Source organism: Branchiostoma floridae, chromosome 9 (assembly GCF_000003815.2).
Source record: "Branchiostoma floridae strain S238N-H82 chromosome 9, Bfl_VNyyK, whole genome shotgun sequence".
NCBI classification, from domain to species: domain Eukaryota; kingdom Metazoa; phylum Chordata; class Leptocardii; order Amphioxiformes; family Branchiostomatidae; genus Branchiostoma; species Branchiostoma floridae.
Window position 1 is genome coordinate 8,540,252 of NC_049987.1, and position 21,301 is coordinate 8,561,552.

At 41.0% G+C, this 21,301-nt stretch overlaps 1 protein-coding gene across 2 annotated transcripts; it reads right to left on the bottom strand.

The window, feature by feature from the left end:
- Nucleotides 1-277: 277 nt before the first annotated feature.
- On the bottom strand, nucleotides 278-20,370 carry LOC118423588 (hemicentin-2-like). Of its 2 annotated transcripts, none has more exons than XM_035831802.1 (11): nucleotides 19,814-20,370; nucleotides 10,875-11,186; nucleotides 8,974-9,121; nucleotides 7,851-7,966; nucleotides 7,160-7,414; nucleotides 6,041-6,361; nucleotides 4,939-5,064; nucleotides 4,485-4,569; nucleotides 4,069-4,184; nucleotides 2,863-2,999; nucleotides 278-1,811 (listed from the first exon to the last, which is right to left on the bottom strand). In XM_035831802.1, the coding sequence occupies exons 1-11, from the start codon at nucleotides 20,223-20,225 to the stop codon at nucleotides 1,662-1,664; spliced, it is 2,178 nt and encodes a 725-aa protein (XP_035687695.1). In that variant the 5' UTR covers nucleotides 20,226-20,370; the 3' UTR covers nucleotides 278-1,661. The 2 variants fall into 2 exon arrangements, with proteins under 2 accessions (XP_035687695.1, XP_035687694.1); XM_035831801.1 differs by having other exon boundaries at nucleotides 279-1,811; nucleotides 4,485-4,572.
- Nucleotides 20,371-21,301: the final 931 nt, after the last annotated feature.

Consider the following 21,301-nt stretch of genomic DNA (forward strand, 5'->3'; position numbering starts at 1 on the left):
CAGGGGCCAAAATATACAGTTTTGGTCTGAAATTGACCAAAAAATCTCAATAAAATCATTTTAGAGGCAGATATGAAAAAACTGAGAAAAAAGCATCAAGGTATTGGCCCATTCTACCCCTGTGCCAAATTTCAGGTCATTCGGTCCAGGAACGGCGGAGATGAATCACTTTGAAGATTTGACAGGAGAAAGAAGAAAGAAACATTACGAATACAATATATTTCACCATACTATGTATGGCTGAAATATAATGAAAAAGGAGAGTGGCGACAGACCACTTTACATTTGCCAAACCAACCCAACCCAACTCAATCATAATGCAAATGGAACGGTTGAATGTTTGCCTACAGTCTTGTGAATGAAACCGCTCTTGTTCTCCAGGAGAAGCAGCCAAAAGACGGTATTGATAAGTAGTTGTAACGACAATTAAAGCAGACTACACGTCAGTATCAATCATCGATTTATTGTTATAATTTATATCCTGTTATCGTGTAGATGTCGAGAAATCTTGACTATATTTACGTCCCTTTTCACTTGTGATTTTTGCCCCAGAATATAAAAGAGATTCATTGGGAGGTATAGAATATATAGTGACATAATTGAAAAGAATACAGAAGATTGGATTTTCAACACAATGTCATTTTAAGCATACCAGTACGTAATACAGATATACAAAGAAAATTCTTGAATACTTAATGCCACATCTTTACGTGTAATATATTGTGTTTCCTAAAAAAAGGTATCTACCACAGACCAAATTATGTTGAAATCTCGGTTTTCCTACACTTAGCTACTCATGTCGATAAATCACAGGCGCCTATCCGTCGACCAATTTTCTTTCAGTCTTCAAGTAAAACTCTAATGACAAACCCTTCATGGACGTTTCGGGAATGATAATCACCTTTCCAAACGCTGTTAAATAAAGCACCCAAGTTGCAACTCCCTCAAGAGAGCAATTCTCTCTCTTTGAAGTATTGCCCTCTCACGATTTAGCTGGCAAGGAGTCTGGAAAATACCCAAGCGTAATCCTGTTCCTCAGGCTGTTGCAGTGTTTGGGCTCTGAAAGTCATCAAAGTAGCTACTAGAAATGATAACATCGTGTTTGAGACGTCCATTTTAGAATTACTCGCTTACGCAATTCCTTACGGAGTACGGGTTGCGTAAGTAACGAAATTCCCTGCTTGTACAAAAGTACATATTTGCTCTCCAATGAACAGCCAAGGGATTTGATACCGGACCACATAAATCTTTATAACACCGTGAGGGCAGATGTAATGCAGATAATTCAAAATCATTTAAAACTACTACCTTGAAACAAACTATCTTAAAACAAAAGAAATTCATATAAAGTAAAGAGGCTGGTTAAAATTTCATCACATACATTTCATCGCTAATTCTACTATTGCTACCAGTGTTAGAAGTGTATGATTGTTATCTGCTATAGACTGTGTATGTGCATACATACTTTCGCCCAGCTCCATTCACTCGTAAATTAGGTGAGAGATTTCCAAAGAAGAAGCGAGCTTTACCCAAATTGGTGATATTGTCGCTGATTGGAGGGTATGTGAACGGGCATGTTTTTACTGGAAAGATCTAGTCTGTCAAAAAGGCAAAGGTTCACAATTGCTAAGCTAACGCCGTGCACTTCTCCAATGACCTCACTATACGAAGTTTGTTTGGCTGCCGGCCTCAGGCTGATAATGATCGGTAGATTTGGCCTGGATATCGGCTGGACCTCCAGGGTCCGACCCGATGGTGTCTCCACATCCATCATCATCATCTTCTTTCGTCCTCGCCGACGGTAAAAGTTTCTGAATGATTAGAAAAAAAGATACAACTTATAACCACAGTGGATATATAGCCAACGCACGTAATGATTAATTTTTTGGATAGGTTTGTGTCTATCCCTACATGAAATACAGGGTTAATAATGCTGTCTCCAATCGCATTAAGTAGACAGTGCAGAGTATTGGAAAACCTTAAGGGCTCATCGCTCGGAGAATTTTAATTCATCAAGATTGAAGACCTTTTAGTGAAATAATAAGACCCGATAAGGCCAGGTAATATTTCACACTGATCTGTCGATTAAAGGAGTAATTTATGGTTTATGAAAGAGAAACCTAATGGATAGGGTGTGTCAGGTGGACTCAAATGGAGAGCCCAGTATCATATTGAAATTACTCATTCGGTGATAATTGCACAACAGAACTCTCGTTATTAGAATTATGTTGAACATAATTACTTTGAAATTAAAAGCTAAGAAAGTTCTGCACCACACCATTTCCATTTAATTATTGGAGTGTAAGTTATATTTGTTTCTGACATATTTCGTTTAAATGTCCTTGATCTCCCAAAATTATTCTAACCTCCTTGGTCTTCTATTTGCACCGTGAATACGTTTCTAGTCTGTAAGCATGGAATAGCCACGGCACTATAATGGGAGGGATCATGTTACCCATTACATAGGGGATTTTTCTTTTCTGGAGAAGAGGAAATATGCATTTTTAACTAAACTTTTCACACTCCAAATAGCGCATCTTTGTTAATGGTAACATAGAAAAATATTCACTTAATACTAGCATCACTAATGATGAATATAATCGGGCGTGGTAGATGCTTTTTCTTTGATTTCGTTGGAAGATTTAGGTTAGTTTAAAGATCATAGAGGGCAACTCTGATAGGAAGTGACAATGGTGTTTATAACTGTCGTACATTATGCAGGCTTACATGTACATCGTCAATACCGATGAAAAACCTGTTTTGTGCATCTGAGCGTTATTGGAGGAAGCACCGATAGTTTTCAGTCTTTTTAATCAGATCAACATGCTTCTAGTTTTCTCAGATTCCATGGCTAATACTCACCACTGTCTCCTGCCTGTTCGTCAACTCTCCCACGTAATACGGGCAGTGCCTTGGATACTTCTCCTCCTCCTCTTCGTCATGAAATCTGCTTCTATCTGTTGTGAAGCAGGAATACTCCACTCTCTTTATCTCTGTAACTGGATCGGACAAAAATGAGTACATCAGTCAATATCATTGATTCATCATTGATATGCAAATTCCATGTCCTACCTCATTTACATTATGTATTACATTTACCTGCTTCTGTTACTGGTTTGTTGTATACTTTGTTGTATACTTTAATCTTTGATGCATTTATGTTGATTTGAACCTTTGTTTTATGTTTATCTGCGCATGTTTGTCCCTGGATACATAAATAAAATAAAATGGAATGATAGGGAAATCGCAAATCGTGCCCAGTTCTTTTCGGGGTGTATTATTGATTGAACCTACTGAGAACGTGCTGATGATCATATCCACACCATCATCACAATGGGTAATCGCCATTTTGGACAAGACTAGACATATAAATCTGACCGCATTTCGGAATCTCATTGCGCACGTCAACTTAGATTAGCATGGGAGAGACGCTTAAAGCTGCTAAGAGGCAGAAGTGTTAGCAGAATCGTTAATGTGGTGCATTCCATACAAAGCAGAAGTAAATTTTCTGTCTAAATATTTTTACCGTATCCATTTATCGTAAGAGGTAAGCCAAACAGATGCATCTGTGTTTGTGATACGGGTGTGAGAGATTACCAAGGTACATAGCTCTATGTGATTAGAGTGAGATCAAGTCTCCTTTAATTCATGTCATCTGGACGTTACCGTAGATAAATGGAGAGCATTTTTTTCCGACGTCAATTTGCGTGTAGCCAATTTCGAAAACTACTTCCGGCCTCTAATGTAATTTGAACCGACTGGTGCGAAAGCTTTATAGTTTTTTGGGGGCCGTACACACAAAAGGCCGGGTGCATAACCATGTAATCTGAAAGTAAAGATGGATAAATTCCTGCCCTAATGAAATTAGTAGTTTACACTACTTATGGCAAATTAAATGACTGATGGTCATAAATTGTGATTGTGACACATTGTTTATAAGCTGACATTATGTTATGTGATATTTGAGAGTGGTCATTAAATACTTTATTGACATATTGTGGACGATACATTCTTGATGTTGCAACCACAGTGCGCGCAGTGAGGTTTGCCAAGGAAAGTAGAACTTACATGGGCTTGATATGACGACTGGCTGGCTGTTTAGGCTGCTTGTGGACCGATGTGTAGAAATGCCGTTTAGTTTTTGTAGTTCAATGGTGGCCAGCTCTTCTTCGGGAACTTTCGAGCTGGAATTAGATAGTTGGTAATAACTGGACATATGATTCTCCGACAAAACTCTTTAGATGATGCTATTTATTAGGCAATGTGTTATGTTAACCAAAATGTGACAGTTTTGACAATTGAAGCAACTTGTATGCTGTTATAATGTCCCGAACCGGACGTACAATTGAGCCAAGTATGAAACATGTAGACTACTGTGGTCGGTTTAGAGAAAAAAAACTAGGGGTCTTTTTTGTTATACAGTTAGAATATAGATATAGGAAATCGATATCTTTTGAATATCGATTACCAAAACCATCACTTACCTCATATTCAATGATGACTTTGCTGCAAGCTCGTCCTCCGACCCCGCACAATAAGAGAAGGATTCAGACCGACGTGTTCCTCTCTCTGCTGTAACCAACATTTATTTGATGGGAATACGGTCATAAGGCGAAATCCATGATAGGGTCTTTTAAGGATCCAAATCTGAATTGCACAATTTTAGGCTTCTGTTAAAATACTACCAATGTGAATTTGGCGATTACGTGAAAAGTTGATATAGAAGTCGCCTAAAAACCTAACAGTGCTATCCAAGCGAACTTTACGTGCTTCGTCGATCCAAGGACAATTTATATGTACTGTCCTTGGTCGACCCAATTTGATACCACGTATTGTATTGCATAGTTGTGGGAATGAATTATTTCCTTTCACGGCAGAAATTCGTAATTCAAAAGGACACAGGTTACAGCAAAATGTAGGGAATATGCGTATACTAACGAGATTTGGACAGACGACACGTCCATATATTCCTGGCTCTAAGGCACAGTGTGGCCATGACGGCGAAGAGAACTCCCAGCACAACTCCCATGGTGACGGCGGCAATCACCACGACATCCGAGCTATCTGCACAAGGGTCAACATGCGGTATTGGGGTTAGAGGTCATCCATTAACATCGATTATATATTGTCCCCATGATTAACCCAGAAAGAAAGGTAGTTGGTGTTTCTGAATGTCACAACTTCTATCATTACAGTTATGAAATCTTAATCAAATGCGGCGCAATTAATTACGACGAGTCCTCTGCCTGGTATGATACATTTGCGGTTGTGTGTGGTACTTATTTGAGGACGGGTTCATGAAGGTCACCATCCAGTCAGTCGATACCTTCTGCTGATACAGTTTCCCGCAGGGGCTACTTTAGTTCAAAATCGATATGGATAGTTTCCAACCGCCAATGATTTGTTAACCTCAAACCGCCATCTCTTTTATCCATGGATGTAAATTACCTCCAGTGTCGCCACCGTTGTTGTCTTTAACTACTTTAGCAGCAGACATTTCACGATTGGTTGGCCCGACCAGATGGCAAGGCGTATCGCTATTTTCTGCTTTGTTGGAGAGGACGTCGCCATTTTCGAGTTTGTTAAAGTGACATTCGTTTTCATCAGCCGGCGGATTTCGTCTCTTATGACAGGCGGCCACGCGTGGCATTATAGCAACTCAATTTCACGGGCACCAAAACAGGCTGATCTATGTAATGTTCAAATCAGGGCTTCGCCGTGTTAAGATCTCACATTTCAAAAGTTGAAGTACGCATTTCGCCGAGGAAAACTGTTCTTTGCCGCTTTGGAAAAGGCAGTTACATCACGATTGCTCCATAAACCATCCTGATAGTGTATTAAAGAGTCTTTCCGTTCTGAACATCACGGTCAGTGGGAACCATAACTGAGGAATTTAGATTGCGAAAAAGCCCCTTTACACCCCAAATCGATGGCGCTGTGTTCTGAAAACTGCACTGTCTACTAGCTCCGGATATATCTCAATGCCATTAAAACTGATATATTGAACCGTTACAAATATGTATCCAGAGAAACTCCTTACCATCTGTGACGTACACCCTAAACTCTTGTCTATCTTGCCCGAACATGTTAGAAGCTATGCAGACATAGTCTCCTGTGTGCGCAGACTCGGCTGAATTTATAAGCAGAACACTTTGTATCTTGTCCTCAACAATTTTTGTTTTCTTGACGAATACATCCCCAGTCCTCCCGGTACGGTATGTTGTCTTTTTCCCGTCTTCTCCCGCTAGAGTCCAGACGATTTCCTCAGGTACAGGGTCGGAGGCTATTGTACACGTTAGTTCCACTGTGTCTCCTCCGGCTGCTGACACAGAGGAAGCCTCAGTCACAACTTCCGGGCGACCTGTTGGAAACGACATTTACTTGAGATAATTATGCTCTTACCTGATGAGGAAAAAAAAATGTCTTATAACACCACCTTAATGATTCACTCAAAATGATACGAATATTTCTCATGGAAGCTCATCTGCAATCATAGTACGATGCCAAATTTTCATTGAATATGGAAGGTATCCTCAAGGGAACTGCAAAGAAAGGAACGTGCAAAGAATTCTACATTGGTGAGAGTGGACGCTCATCGCTAAGTTCCATGAACACAAACTCTCAACCATTAACTATCAACACACATTGCATCACCATACCGTTTCACTAGAACAAAGTCATAATATAGGCCATTAAACGGACTATTTTGTGAGATGTATAAAGGTGACTATATAGATCATGGCTCTCCAACCATCTAGCAGAGACGGTGGGCGATGTTAAATTCCTGACACGTTTGAGCAATTGCTGACGTCACGTATACCAAATATCACGTGTTGATAAGGTCACGTGTCTGTAACTCTTGCGAGTTTACGTTCGGAAGTGATCGGTCAATTTTGATGCCGAAGAATGCGACAGTGGTCGTTGAAAATTTGATACGTGTAACGTTATTCATTTGTGTCGGAAGAAATTTTATCATTGTTCTAACTTTAAGGTTTACCTATCATGTTTCATCTGTGTCATGCAATGGAAGTTCGGAAATTGATGTATTTGATGCATTGTCAGTAACTAAGCTTTCATGTTTGCCCTACAGTAAGTAGAAAGACGTTTGAAGTAATGTTATTGATACATGCGTTTTAGATGCTCCAGTCTGAGAACTTACCTATCACATTGATGAATGCTTCTCTCGTAACTTCGGGAAATCTTTTAGTTCTAGCAACGCAGACATAGATCCCTTCTGTCTGGTAGTTCAATGGAGACAAAGTCAATGGGTTGTTATACGGTTGATTTGTATCCTTCCGCCTCCACGTTACGTTGGGCTTGGGGTTTCCCTCTGCCAAACAGTCCACTTTGAAGACATTCTGTCCATACAAAACACTTATCTCTCCATCGAATGTTGACTTGATTCTAGGTGGAACTGAAAGATAGATAATTACAGCGATATCCATCATCATCAACGTTTCTATAAATCATATTCCATAATACGTACTGTTACAAGCATATTCAAGAAAAAAGTATGCTATTGACTATGTATGATGCTGTGGTTCCCAGTACCATCACAGATATGATCTTTTCAATGCCTATATGATGACCCTTTCGTCTAAAGCAAACTGAATATATATGACACGTCTACCCTTTTATTTGCTTGAGATTGACAATTACGTGGAAGTGACATTTTTACTACCCTGTGGCAGTAGTTTTGGCAGAATTCTATTCTCTGTAGAATAAAGTGAAAGTCTGTGTCTGAGAGATAAGGGAAGATAGATGGTTGTGAAACCGATGTGCGTATAGTTGCTCTGTACATATAACCTTCAACAACCTCCGATACTGATGCAGATATAACTGGTCCGTACATATAACCTCCATGTTGATTTCTCCTGTCACCCTCGGCTGGATCCCATTATCGGCCTCGCACAGGTAAGCGCCGCTGTCGGACCGGGACACTCTCGGTATCAGCAGAGACGAGTTGCTGGAACGGATCCATGGGAAACGGAGAGTCAGCAGAATTGCTTTCAGCCCAAGGCAAGCAAAGAAAAATATTCAGGAAATAACATTACAATGCATTTACATCTGTTGGATTAGCAACCCGTCTGAAAGCACAACACCGGTTAATCCAGATGGATGAGTTCCCGGCGTAGTTGTGCTGCCATTGTATAAATTCTAGATTGTAAATGAAGACTTGCATTAATCACTCCCAGACTTAACAGCACCTCAATGCGTCGGTGAGTTTTCTCAAAAGCACGCCGTGCTTATGAGCTTGACTGAATGCGTGACCGTACATGCCATTAACATTATTGCCTTTGCCTTGTCAACTCCGAGATGAAATTTATACTGCCTTTTGAATAGAAAGTAGTCATTTACCATGCTGCGTCGATTGCTAAGGCTTGTCTGATTGCCAGAAGTTCAAGAGATTACTTTTGTCTGCAACCCCTGTTGACATTTGTTTGGGCTGTGTCTACCCTCTTACAAAGCAAAGAGCCTGAAGAGTAAGATATCATTATGCCGGAGATTACGTATACCCAGCGACAGATTGCTAGCAAAATATTTATGTATGCATATGGCCAGTGAAAAATTAACTTTCTTTGACACTGAAAGATTGTAATAGATATATTTCAGTAGCCACGCTAACAAACAAAACAACATCCTCCCCGTTTCGGACATACTTTGCATGTAATGCAACTGCATAATGTTCAACAAGCAGTTTCATGATTCTAAGCACGCATGCGCAAGTCAAAGGTCAAGGTCTCTGAGACATGGACAAAACACATCTGGAAAAAACACAACTGTAAATTTAGATTTATTTACATTTACCGCGTTTTGGAAGGATTTCCATAACAGTTGACTATCAACTTTTCAAGTTGTCAACCCGGAGATTAGACTGCAAGGTTTTTGACCCACTCACACCGGGAAGGACGTATCGAACAACTCGCCTGTGACCTTGAGCATACGCACTTAGACCCGTGAGCCTCCTCATACCTTATTTCTGCATTTTGCGGAAGGCTGTCTCCATCTCTTGTCCAGCTGACTAGCGGGGGAGGGTTTCCCTCCCACAGGCAGGTTAGGTTGGCGTAGGTACCCTCCAATGCCTGCAGTGAGTTTATCGGCACGGTGATGGTCGGCGAATCTGAAAATACGAAACAAGAAGTGTTGCGATATAGTAACAGACAAAGTATCAAATATACATCAATTCCCGAACTTTCATTGTAAGTGAAACAGCTCACAGCTAGGATATAAGAACTAGCTCCAACAAGATTTCTCCAGTGTAACTGACGGAAAACAACGGATGTTGTTCGAAACGTCTGACCGTTTCCAAAATCATATCCAGTTGCTTGAGTAACCACTTATTACCTAGATGTCTGACCATCATCGATGTAAGTTCAAAGAGCGTTTGTAATAGTCCTCTATTTTGTCCGTTATAACGAAATAAACAGTCTTTGTCCTTTATAACGAAATAAACAGTCTTATTACTCCAACGTGTACTTTGTAACTGTTGAGTCGTTGACATTCCCCGACACCCCTTAAAGATGGCGTTTTTCACACTGACATTGTTACTCAAATACATTGGCAGACTAAACCCATTATCACTACCGTTGTCATTATTGCAATTTGCATTATTAAGTTAAACGTAGGAAGTCATGCGCCTGCACACTAGCGATATCCTTCATGCTTCTGGTTGATTGAGCTTGAGTAAGAAGGACTACATTAACTCCATTATATAGCAAAGTGGTATGCTGGAAACGTTTTGGGTGCTCATCTTGCCTTCTTGTTATAGCAAATGCCTTCGGGCACAATGTATCATTCTGTAACCAGATGGATTCGGGTGTTAAAAGGGCTTATTTACCCAGCAGAGATAAAATGGGTCACTGAATTGCAATGTGGGCGATGATGATGTGGTAGACGTAAGCTCCCAAACAAGGTGGTTATTCAGGAAATGTCTCGGGCTGCCTTCATGCACGCCCTCGTCAATTAAGGAAATGAAGCTGAGATACGAGCCTCGTTATGTGAACCCTTAGGACGATGTTTATTTCCTCTAATGGCAGCTGAATTCTTCCGAAGTGAATCCATTACCTGTTAATGGGTACAAATGGTAGTCTCTGGTGATACATCGTAACGTTCTGTCGAGGATTACGCCTTTCCCCGCGCGTACGTACCCCACTGAAATATTGATAGTTTAGCTTTCTGAATCAGAAATGCTTTATATCCCTCTGTGCAGATGTTTGCAAGGTTACAGCTAGTGGTTTTCTATAGTACAGACAAGAGCACCTCTTCCCGTCATACTAGATTAGCTAGGTGAAACACCAAAGCCAAAACATTGTACACGTACTAATCTAAGATTATTTCATCTAATACACCATTTTCCTTCTTCATTTGTAACGTTACTTCTAAAATTAAAGTTAAAGAAGTCTTCAAGATAGGAAAAATTAACATAGGCTGAATGTTACTTTATGAGTTTGTATCCCTGTGCAACTATATGACTGCCTCTAAATATTTAAAGAAAATCAAACTATAAACTGTTACCAAATGAAATAGTTGAATATGCCATAAGTTGTTATGAGAAGTAATTGCATTCAATATCTTGAGGCTTAGATGCTACTTAGCTGACTTTGTGCTGAGCTTCAATAACTAAAACAGATGCCAAGAAAGCCTCCAATGATTGGCAAAGTGTGCTTCAGTAAATACAGGATTGCCCCAAAGTTGAATATAAAATAAGCAACAACACCTGCAGCTGTTGATATTGAAGCAATCGCAATGTCACTTGGCAGCTCATATTTCATTAATTGAATACAGCAAAACTAATTATCGCAGATGGCAAAGGATCATTAATCTTATGTATAATACATATGAGATGTAGACACGATAACATGATATAAACTTACAGTAGACTTGTAGTTGTATCGATGTTATTTTCTGTGATGCCACGCCCTGAACCCCCTGGTCGGCTAAACAACTGATGTTCATGGAGTCCTCCCATTTTGTCAAAGAGGGGATGCGCAGTTCTGTTTGTACGATGTCGTCTAGTGGAGCATCCTGATAGTAGGTTCCGAAGGGATCTAAAGGTTCCGTGCCGTTGTACCACATGAGTGTGGGTAACGGCTTCCCCCCGTTCGTGCGACACACCAGTTGGAGCTCCTCACCAACGACGTACGGTCCCTTGTGTCCAGTTATCGTTGGGCTCTTTGTCGGAGGAACTGGGCAAGAAAGAAATAGTATTCTAAGAAACGTTGCTAATCCTGTTCTAACACAAAGGTTGCATTCAAATATCATATTACGCCTGTTGTGTTGGCTTATAATCTCGATATATACAGTAATAAACTACCGTCTGTAAGTAAAAATGGTCTTCAAACACCAAGTGATAGATTTTACACCATATTGGGTATAGTCAAACCAAAGAGCTTAACTTTTGTAAAGTCAAACATTTTTGGTCTGTATACAAAAGTTAAATGTAGTTTTTTTATGATAGTCTCCCGCTTTAGATGTGCAAGGCACGTACAAACCGATTTTGTATTGGGGTTCCACAAGATGTTAGAATTGTCACAGCTGGCACAGACACACACGGTAATTCTGTTATTTGGATATCTGTCAGAACCTATTTGCCAGTTAACAACTGACTTAAATTCAGGGCTGTATGTAGAGATCTGAATGGTAAATCGATGAGCCCTATTACACATGAAATATTTCCATATGCATGGGTAATGATCATAAAAGCGATCCCTAGTCTTTGTAATTCAATACACTAGACTATGTGCCCTAATCAGTAACAAGCTTGTCCATCAAAGAGTCGTTACAAGATCTGGCATCTTTATTTCTATCAATTTACTTGCAGACTGAAATCTGTCAGGTGCTTACAACACGATCAGCTGACATCTCTAGCTTACAATTAAAACAAATTGTTAAGAAAAGTATCAGTATTGACCAGTATCTAAGTACATCAAGAAATGAGATATACATATAAATATATGAAATAAACAGCAAATGGACGTGATGTTACTGAAAAAAATTTTCTGACAATGTGAAACAGTAGAGTCTATTCCATATTACCGAGAGGGTGTTTCTTGCCTTTTGTTCTAACATTTTGGAAATCTTTGTAACAATCTAACTGTAATAAGTAACTGTTTAGAACTATCTATAACATCTATGTGACGTTCTAAATATTTCTATAGTATTCAAACATGTTAGAAACATTTCTAACATCAAATACATTATTTCGAGGGCTACAATTGCTCCTGTACTCTTCGTGTCCCAAGATATGAGTTATACCCAAAGTAGTGCATATATACTGTCATGCCATCATGCCACGCCGAATGCAACGCGTCATTTGATATAAAAATGAAGTGTTGATAAGAAACATATCTCCTTATTACACGCATCCTTCTGACGCTGGAGAAGAATCAAGCGATCAATATTCTGCCACACACTCTGGTGAGGGTGAGATGACTGGGAAAAAAAATAGCCGATACTTCACCAATACAAAAAAATCTACTCCAGCCGACAATGTTTTCCTGTGGACTTAGCCTAGACAAAAGCAGTGACCTTCCCAACCGTCTACATATAGTTGCTGATCACCGCGATCCACTATGTAAACTGCCATTGTCGTACGAGCTCTCTTGAAATAGTGATAGCCACCAAAGTTGTGACACGTCACAATGCAAACACAGTTGATTCATATTATATTCTGGCTAGACGAAAAATTAAACAGACTGAGTCGTAATATTCAGTTCGTTAAACTCCATCTCCGCGGCCGTTGTTGCATACCTTCAGACGTCTGCCACCTTTCACTTGGAGAACGTCTGCAAGCTGCAGATTATTTACAGCTATGCAATATTCTCCGCTATATTTGGAAGTGAACAATCTTCCCTTGTAATTTACCACCCACTACATGTACGTTGGAACGACACCATCATACTAAACTCACGTTTGCTAAAGGCATTCAATGGTGAAGCAATAATAAAAGAAGTGCTTCATAGCCTACAGAACAATGTGCCAAATGCCTTTTTTGATGGAGCAATGTAGATCTGTCAATGGTGAGATGAGAAAGGTCCAGGACATAATCCCATAGATGCTTTATCATGTCGGTGCCGAGCATCCAGCCCATTATCAGGGGATAGCTGGGGGAGAGAATTGATTGTTCCTGCTGCCCGGTCTGGGGATCACTGTCATTACTTTCATTTGCCATACTTCCTGAGCCGACTGGTAATGATGTATTTGTGATGGAGGAAAAGTGGATGTTCCCTCTAACAAATGTAGCAGTTCCTTCTACGTGCCGGATACTCGGAGAGATTACCTGGAAACCACAATGGTTTTGGCAGGGTCCTTAAGGCACTGCACCTTTAATAGTTGAGGCAATGCCGTTCATGTATTACGAGGGACCATCTGCGGCAGTAGTGGCAGAATAGAAACCGTGCAAGTGCTATTGTTAAGATGATCCCTGATCAGCGTCTATCAGCCGATTGATATAGACTCTGAAAGGCCTATTTATCATTGCCTATTATACGAAATAGAGCTGATAGAATGGCCTCCAAAGCAATTAATTTCGCTCGAAGGTATTTCAAAACGATGTGCAATGCAACAACAACTTTGGTTTACAACCATCCCTGAATAGAGGCGGTGGGCACCATAGACTTCTTGTAACCTATGATCCACTGCTTACTGAGTCACGTGTTCTATGTGCATAACGTGACGTCACGACAGCAGTGGATTGTTCATTCCTTGACAAAGACTGGTGCTGTTCAATAGAAAATTTGGTTGAGTCCAATTTTTGTGTTGGATATTGCTGTTTAACTAGTTCAATAATGACTTCTACCAACACAGATGAACTTTCAAGTTAACAACTTTGGTATGTATTCCACGAGCGTCCTCATCAAAGACGAATTTTGCCCCAGCACTTCGTCAATTCGCACCGATCTATCATCCTGTAAATTTTGGAATGCTTTTCCATTTCTTTCGATTCTGGCAACCTGCCTAACTATGAGTCATTGGTGGTCCTTGAAAAGTATCTACCTACTCAGTATTCCCAAGGGCACGTCACAGCGGTCCTCTGTCCTAACGGAAACTTAAACTTGAACGTCAACTGCACCATGTGGGAGAGGCAGGGATAATTGGCCGAGCAGAGACCCTGTCCACAGGCCCAACCCGAGGATATCGTCTCATTATGTGTGATTTATGAGCTTAGAGGATGATGCTGCGGTCCCCTGGGAACCGCCTATGGGTACCAAACACGCAGAAAATGAATCGCAGTGGGCCATGTCGTCCAAAGTGTGCCCTTCCTGGGAGAAATAATCGATCCTTCTTTATCAGAATATCTTATTTGCCTCTACGGCGGCATTATGACATAGACACGTAACAGAAACAACAGTCGAAAGGGAGAATCTATAAGGCTGAACCTACAACCAGCGGCATGTACAATGATTATAGCGGACAAAAATACACCACAAGAAACAACTAAACACAACTGTGGCTAAGATTCAGCGAGGCAGATATCTTTTACCTGTATTACAAGAAGATATATCAGAGTAAATGGCACCCAAGAATTGAAATGTGCATGTGCATTATCGTTTGTTCCTACATTTAAAGGTTCCACGCTGTTGTGGTCCATCATCAGTAACAACTAAGAATACAACTGTAGCTAAGATTCTACAAGGCACACGGTATCTTTTACCTGTATTACAAGAGAACATATCACAGTAAAAGGGCACCCAAGAATTGTTCCTACATTTGAAAGTCTCTCGTCGCTGTAATCCATCATCAGCCCATGGGTGTAGGACCGCATGCGAGGCTTATTCATGACTTCTGCGCTTCAAGACTCAGCCGTGAGGATCAACATGGCGGGACATTTAATACCGCCCTAACTACATGTAATAACGCAGCTGGAAACTCAGCGGATGACATATGTATCGTGGCCAGGGGATTTGCAAAGGTTTACGAACCATAAGGAAGTCTTCATTGATGTTAAGTGCTTATGAAAACCTACATGAATAACGGCATGTTGCCTTTATTTTCGGGACCCTGTTTCCCTCAGCAGTTCAAATGTAGTCGGCAATCTTCAACCCACCAGTCTGCCCCTTGTGGCAGCTCCTGTGGTGTTTTGTTATCTGACTTATAGGAAGTTATTAATTTGTACTGCTATTCTCCTTTTTCCGTATGGAACGTTATTGATATTTCCAGCTCCCCACTCCTTCAGGATACACTGCAGATGATTATTACAGATAAGTACTGTAGGGAATAATACCACTCCGTGTCGAACCCACCAGGGAGACGGCGATGCTATCCCCACAAGCTAAGGAAAATGCCTCTCGTGTACGGTGCTGTAATTGTTAAGAGTTACGTAGCTCACCCAGCTGTGCCAGAACTCTTATTGAACTCACGCTAACGTTCTTGTGGTCTGGAGATGACTCGTTGTTAAGATATATCACTAACTGCTGATTAGATTTGATATTAGCCCATCCATTTCGCAAGAGTATCACGATGAGGCAATTTTGTTGTAGCTATAGCCCTATAGAAGGCAGTTGATATTTGAGCTCGACGTTCAATGTCTTACTAATATGAACTTTCTGTTAGCTTTTTATCTTCATGGGTAAGAATGGGGTGAGAAGGGAACGTCCAACTGCAAATAGAAAGGAGCAATTTAAATCCGTCAACGCTGTGAAGACTTATAACGACAAATGTGCTGTGAAGACTTATAACGACAAATGTGCATCTTAAGGCATTGAAACGCAACTCCGCTTTGATCGTAAGTCTTCAATCTTTTGTACTTTTTTATAAAGGCATAGATTGTTGTATCTTATCTGTCTCTATGCTTTTTTCAGTACTGGGGTAGCAATAAGCGTTGCAAATAAGGAGGTGGATATTCTTTCTCACCACCCATGTTGCTGTATTTCAGGACAACTTTGACCAGGCGGGCCGCAGAGACAATGAGAAAAAGCGACACGACCATGCTGAAGATAGAAGGGAGAGGAGAAAAGGAAGCAGCTGACCAGACCGTGTCCTCGGCCCAGTTCATCTGCCAGCAGTGCAGCAGAGTGTGTAGTTCGAAGATAGGACTGTTCAGCCACATGAGGGCCTGCAGACTTTTCAAAACTTCCCTCACATCCTCGACTACGGGGAAAGAGCCACGAGGCGAAAAAAAACCGCCGTGTGTGAGGTGAATATCTTAGCGTCTATCTAATTGCAAGCAATTGTACATTATCCTCAAAAGTCAGTTAAGATGACGTTCTAATGGTAAGCTTTTGAATTCGACACGTTATCTAAGTTACATCTGACTGTTATTTTATAAAAGAATAAAGGTATTTCATGAGTTTGTTGATATCTATAAGGAGTAGCAAGAGTATATCTTGAACAACTGATCCGTACAGTTACATACATGTAGATATGGGAGGCTTTACGGGCTAAATAATTAGAGCAGCGTGTTGTATGTTCTTTAACACCTTTGTTTGGTTAGATAATGGAAACTAATATGAGATATTGACTATTGATTTCCTGTGGATGCCTAACATCCTTCTCATAAGAAGTCGATGAGCACGTCCCAGGAGACCTTGATTTGGAAACGTGCCCTGTAGCCAGGAAGCCATGCAGAATAATGAAGTTACAATTGGGGATGTGATACATCACCGCAGTGTAGGCATCGTCCGGGACCAGCTCTTAAACCCCATGATGAAGTTCCTAAGCTCAGCAGGCAGCGACTACAGGTGTCCTATCGACCCCGCACTCACATGACTTAAGCACGGTAATAGCCTCAGGCGATCCGCTACTTTGTAAGGAGAACTTATTTGTGTGTGGAAAAGAAGCTTGACATCAGAAGTAATAGTTCTGGTCGAGATAAATCAAAGGTTTTCATGTCAGAAATGAGAGATCCAACAATTCAGATCCTACATTTCAGAATTTGAAAATCTAGAGGGTGCTCTTTTCTAGTTCAATGGTATCTTCCTGTCAGACTTTTTACTTAGAATAGACTGAATTCGAAACTTTTTATTGATTCCCAATGTATGTCGAAGACAATGGTGGATAAATCTACTTGCAAGTATACGGAAACATGTGTCCGTCTGTTTCTCTGTATCGCAAGAGCGAATGTCTTCAAATCTTTTAGTGTAGTTATGGCAAGAACATTAGTTTTTTTTATACAATTGATGGATAATCTAGCAGCAAACCCTTTATAACGGGCAAAAAGAAGGTCTTTGGAGGAGTGAAGAGCCTAGCTTAAATGTTGTTGATCAGAAATTGAAGATGTGGGTTTTAAGACGGGCAGTTTCATGTCTTTAATACACTTATGATTGACATGTGCAAAATACATTAGCAAATATAATATAAGATCTAAAGTGTTATCAGAATCATACATTTACATCTCCATTTAGCTATCTTTTTAACATGTTATTTGTCTTCTTCATTATGTCATTACCACAAAGATTCACACATTCACAAGCGTTCTTCCGACTAATTCTGCAAAGAGAGCATTGTCTATGGGTACATAAAGAATTTACCATCCGTGAGAGCGTTCTAGACAATAACACTGCTCAACATATAAATCCAGACATCCATATATGCCAGGAAGTCCTTTCTTAGATCCTTATCAAAAATTTTACGAGCGTTTGTAAAGAGTATGCCCCATAAAGCGTGAATGGCACCTCTTTTTCAAAAAAAGACCGCGATACCTTACACTTATCTTAGCCAGAGTGTGTCTGTGATGTTGGTGTTGAGAGAATGAGTTGATATTTTGTCCTTGAAAGTAACTGCATTAGATAGAGATTGATCAACACGTTCCCCTATGCAGATGAAAATTGATAAAACAGTTCGTCTTACGAGACAATATCAAGTTAGGGTCTGGTGAAATTTACGATCATGTCCCCCAGGCATCGATTACGGCGCGATTTCAACAATACTGCTTTATCACTATCATTGACAGTGCCATCATTCACAGATATAAAGCGAAGAGACTGCGGGATGCTATCACAAGGTTGAGTGCGCTTCATCTGCATACCAGCACCCGCTTCCATGTTTTATGTTTCTCCACCACCACCTGCTATTATTAGGACGCCGCATTGTACAAAAGCTTGTGTGCGGATGTTTTGACAAAGACATGAGAACACACAGCACCCCAGGCGGCCATTGGCTGCGGTTGTCGATATTGGACTTCTATCTCGCAGATATTACTCATACACTGGCGGCATGGAAACCTGCAGAGCTAACTTTTTTCCCGTGCAAAAATCCAATATCCCAAATGAGAATATCGTACACGCTATGTGTATTTCGGAGAGGGTGTGTCTTATAGATGCATTTGCTTGTTATGTTTCAGACGATACATAACGTACGATCGCGCTACCCGAAACAAAATAGGTTAGTGTTGGGGATATATCATGAATGGAACGTAACCCTACATAATAGAACTGGTCGAACCCTACATAATAGAACTGGTCGAAAAGATGGACCGGGTATATACGTTTGTGTTTGAACAGCCTTGGATTATATCCCTTCCCATAGCAGAACGATTGCGGTCTGTGACTAGCAGTGTTTTCTTCCAAGATGCATCACTGAATCAGTGGGTGAATTGATCTACTGGAATATAAATTACACTACTTAATAATTAACTCCGAACAAGTAAGAGACTAGTAATCATCCGTGCAGTGCCCTGATTACACTTCGGACTGGAATATTCGACCTCCTCAGCTTCGATTCGTACAACGATGACCGTCATGGCGGCAGGACCAGCTACTCCACATTATACTGGTAAGATGAAGATCTATAGGTCTATTTGTCGCCTGGGACTGCATCATTCATCCCCGTTAATACTGCTGAAAATTAATAACGCAGCTTGCTACCTTCTGTTGTTTAGAGTGAAGGAAAAGGGTTACATTAAAACATCTGTGTCTATATTTTAGTATGATGTGATGTTCTTCAATCGTTGCAAGCGGGTGCAATTAAAACCAGAACTGAAATTAGCCCAAGTGACAAGAGTATTGAAATCGTTATTTTGAAAAATAACTGTAAAATAGACTCATGAATCTATTGATTAAGCACCTGTGCTGATGCGGATATTGCCGTGACTTTCCAAGTCGTAAAGCGCTGCCGAACCGTCAGTTTAATATTCAGCTGGGCTAAAATTGATATAATCTTCCTCTCAATAAGTGTGACAAATTCTCGCACCTCAACTTACGTGAACTATTCACGTACACACTTATCATCCCTATTGAACTGCACTTAACATCAAACAGACATCAATCCTTACGGCTCATACTGTATTATCAAACTCTCCCAGAGAGGCCAGGATGGCTATTCTTCTCATCCGGCGTAATATATGTTAGCCATTGTGACTGGTGGCATGATGTTGTAGGTCCAACATCATTCACGAAACCAGACCATTTGACCTCTTGGCAAGGGCGATGAGGTCTGGATACCAAAGGAACCTGAATGCCTTAGATGTGGGTAAAGAAGCCCCTAGCAACCGTGCACTTAACAGCTGGAACGACGACTGAAGCAGATACCGTCACGTCGGACATATTTGCTAGTCGATGCGGCCGATTCATTGTATTCATACTTTCTGGCACTATCAACTACGTGGATGCTTTCTGCTGACCTAACTATGAAATACAGGATCGCAAAAATTGATTGAATTTTGCTGATGAACATACCAGCTGCCGGAATAAATTTCAGACTTCAAACATCGATATTGGGTATTGCACTTGCAGTTATTTGCCCCACAACAACCCGATAGACACAGTGTAGGGATACTAATCCTGATATATGCATACGCAAAAGTTTAGAATATATCTAGGTCAGGATTAGGACAATAAATGCTGGATGGAATATAAGAACCCGTTATTTGACTTACCTACAACGGTGAGCCTGGCATCGCCGGCGTCCCGTACCGTGAAGACGCTACACCGGTAGTTCCCCTCATCGGCAGGCTGGACATCCCGTATCCTCAGGTTGTACTCACCCCGCCGTGAACTCCCCACGATAGAATGTCTGGAGAACTCGGAGGCGACTCGGCCTCTGGCAGAAATGTGGTACAGTTTGTCGTCCGTTTCAGGGTTGTACCAGTACCAGTTCACTACATCTGAGGGCGCTAAGCCGTTAAAAGCACAATACAGGGTGACTGTCTGGTTCACCAGTACCTCGGTAGACTCCGGCCGTATGCGGTATAAGGCAGCGCTGACGGTAGATAGAAGAGTCAAAACCAGCCAGGGCAGAGGTGCAACGCCTGAACAATCCATGATGGTGCTTAGGATCCTCCCCCTCATCCTAGTTCGAAGCAGATGTTGCTTACCCACGCGGTATTCTCCAGACTAGAGCTCACAGCGAGCTAACCGTTATATTTATATCCGCCAAGTCAATGGAGCAAAGACTGCTCCGGTTGGATGAAGACCGGAAGATTGCATCATTGTTTATGGCCTGTAGGTACATTTTAGCACACCCACCCAGCGAATGAGCGCATTGCATGGCGGGTATCGGTATGCAAGACTAGCCAGTGGCATCTGCTGAATGATGAGTGATCCTTGGAAAACGTGTTTTCGCATATTGATGAAGAGCTTGAGTTGTGTTCAATTATCTTGACGAGTATCGAGTGGCAACGTCCCCGTTAATATCACGTGATGACATCCGTCACTCATATATGTGTGTGTATCAGACAGAGAAGCATTTAAAGGTTTAATCCAAGTTTAAGTCTGATATCGTGTGTGATGGTACCCCACGGCATACAGCCCAGTTTTGTCCCCGTGGTTGTATTCTGGTATCATGTGATCAACTGGCGCCTTGAGATAATGAATGATACCAAATGCGGAATCCTTGTTTGCCAGCGGGCGCCGTAAGACAGTTGAGTGAACTCCCCTCACTTGATTTTCACATCATTATTCTCGGAATTCTCCTATACCTAATTGAAGGGTGAAGTGGGGCATGGTACTGTCCTTGGTTCTGAACGCGTGGAGTTTAGTGATGGCTGATCCCATTTTCACAGCCGTTTGGAGGAGTCAAAGTACTCACAACTAGAGTTCGGGGACCTCATACCTCCATGAAATATTTATTGTATTTTTGTGGATGGTATGTATGTTTATAGTCGGTTGTATTTGAGAGTAATGGTTATATAATATAAATGTTATGGGAAAGTAGTGGTGTATTTATTTAATGACACAGAGGATGTCCATCTGATTAGTAATTATCAAAATGTGACACTTAATTGTGTAATGTGCGTTTAAGAGGTCGACGGTATATGGTAGCGTGGTGTTCCTTAAGCTTGATGTTTGTCATTTAAAATGTCTAAGGTTGTCAGCATTATTGAGGTTCGACTATGTGCCTCAGAGTTGTGTGGTGGGAGGAAGTT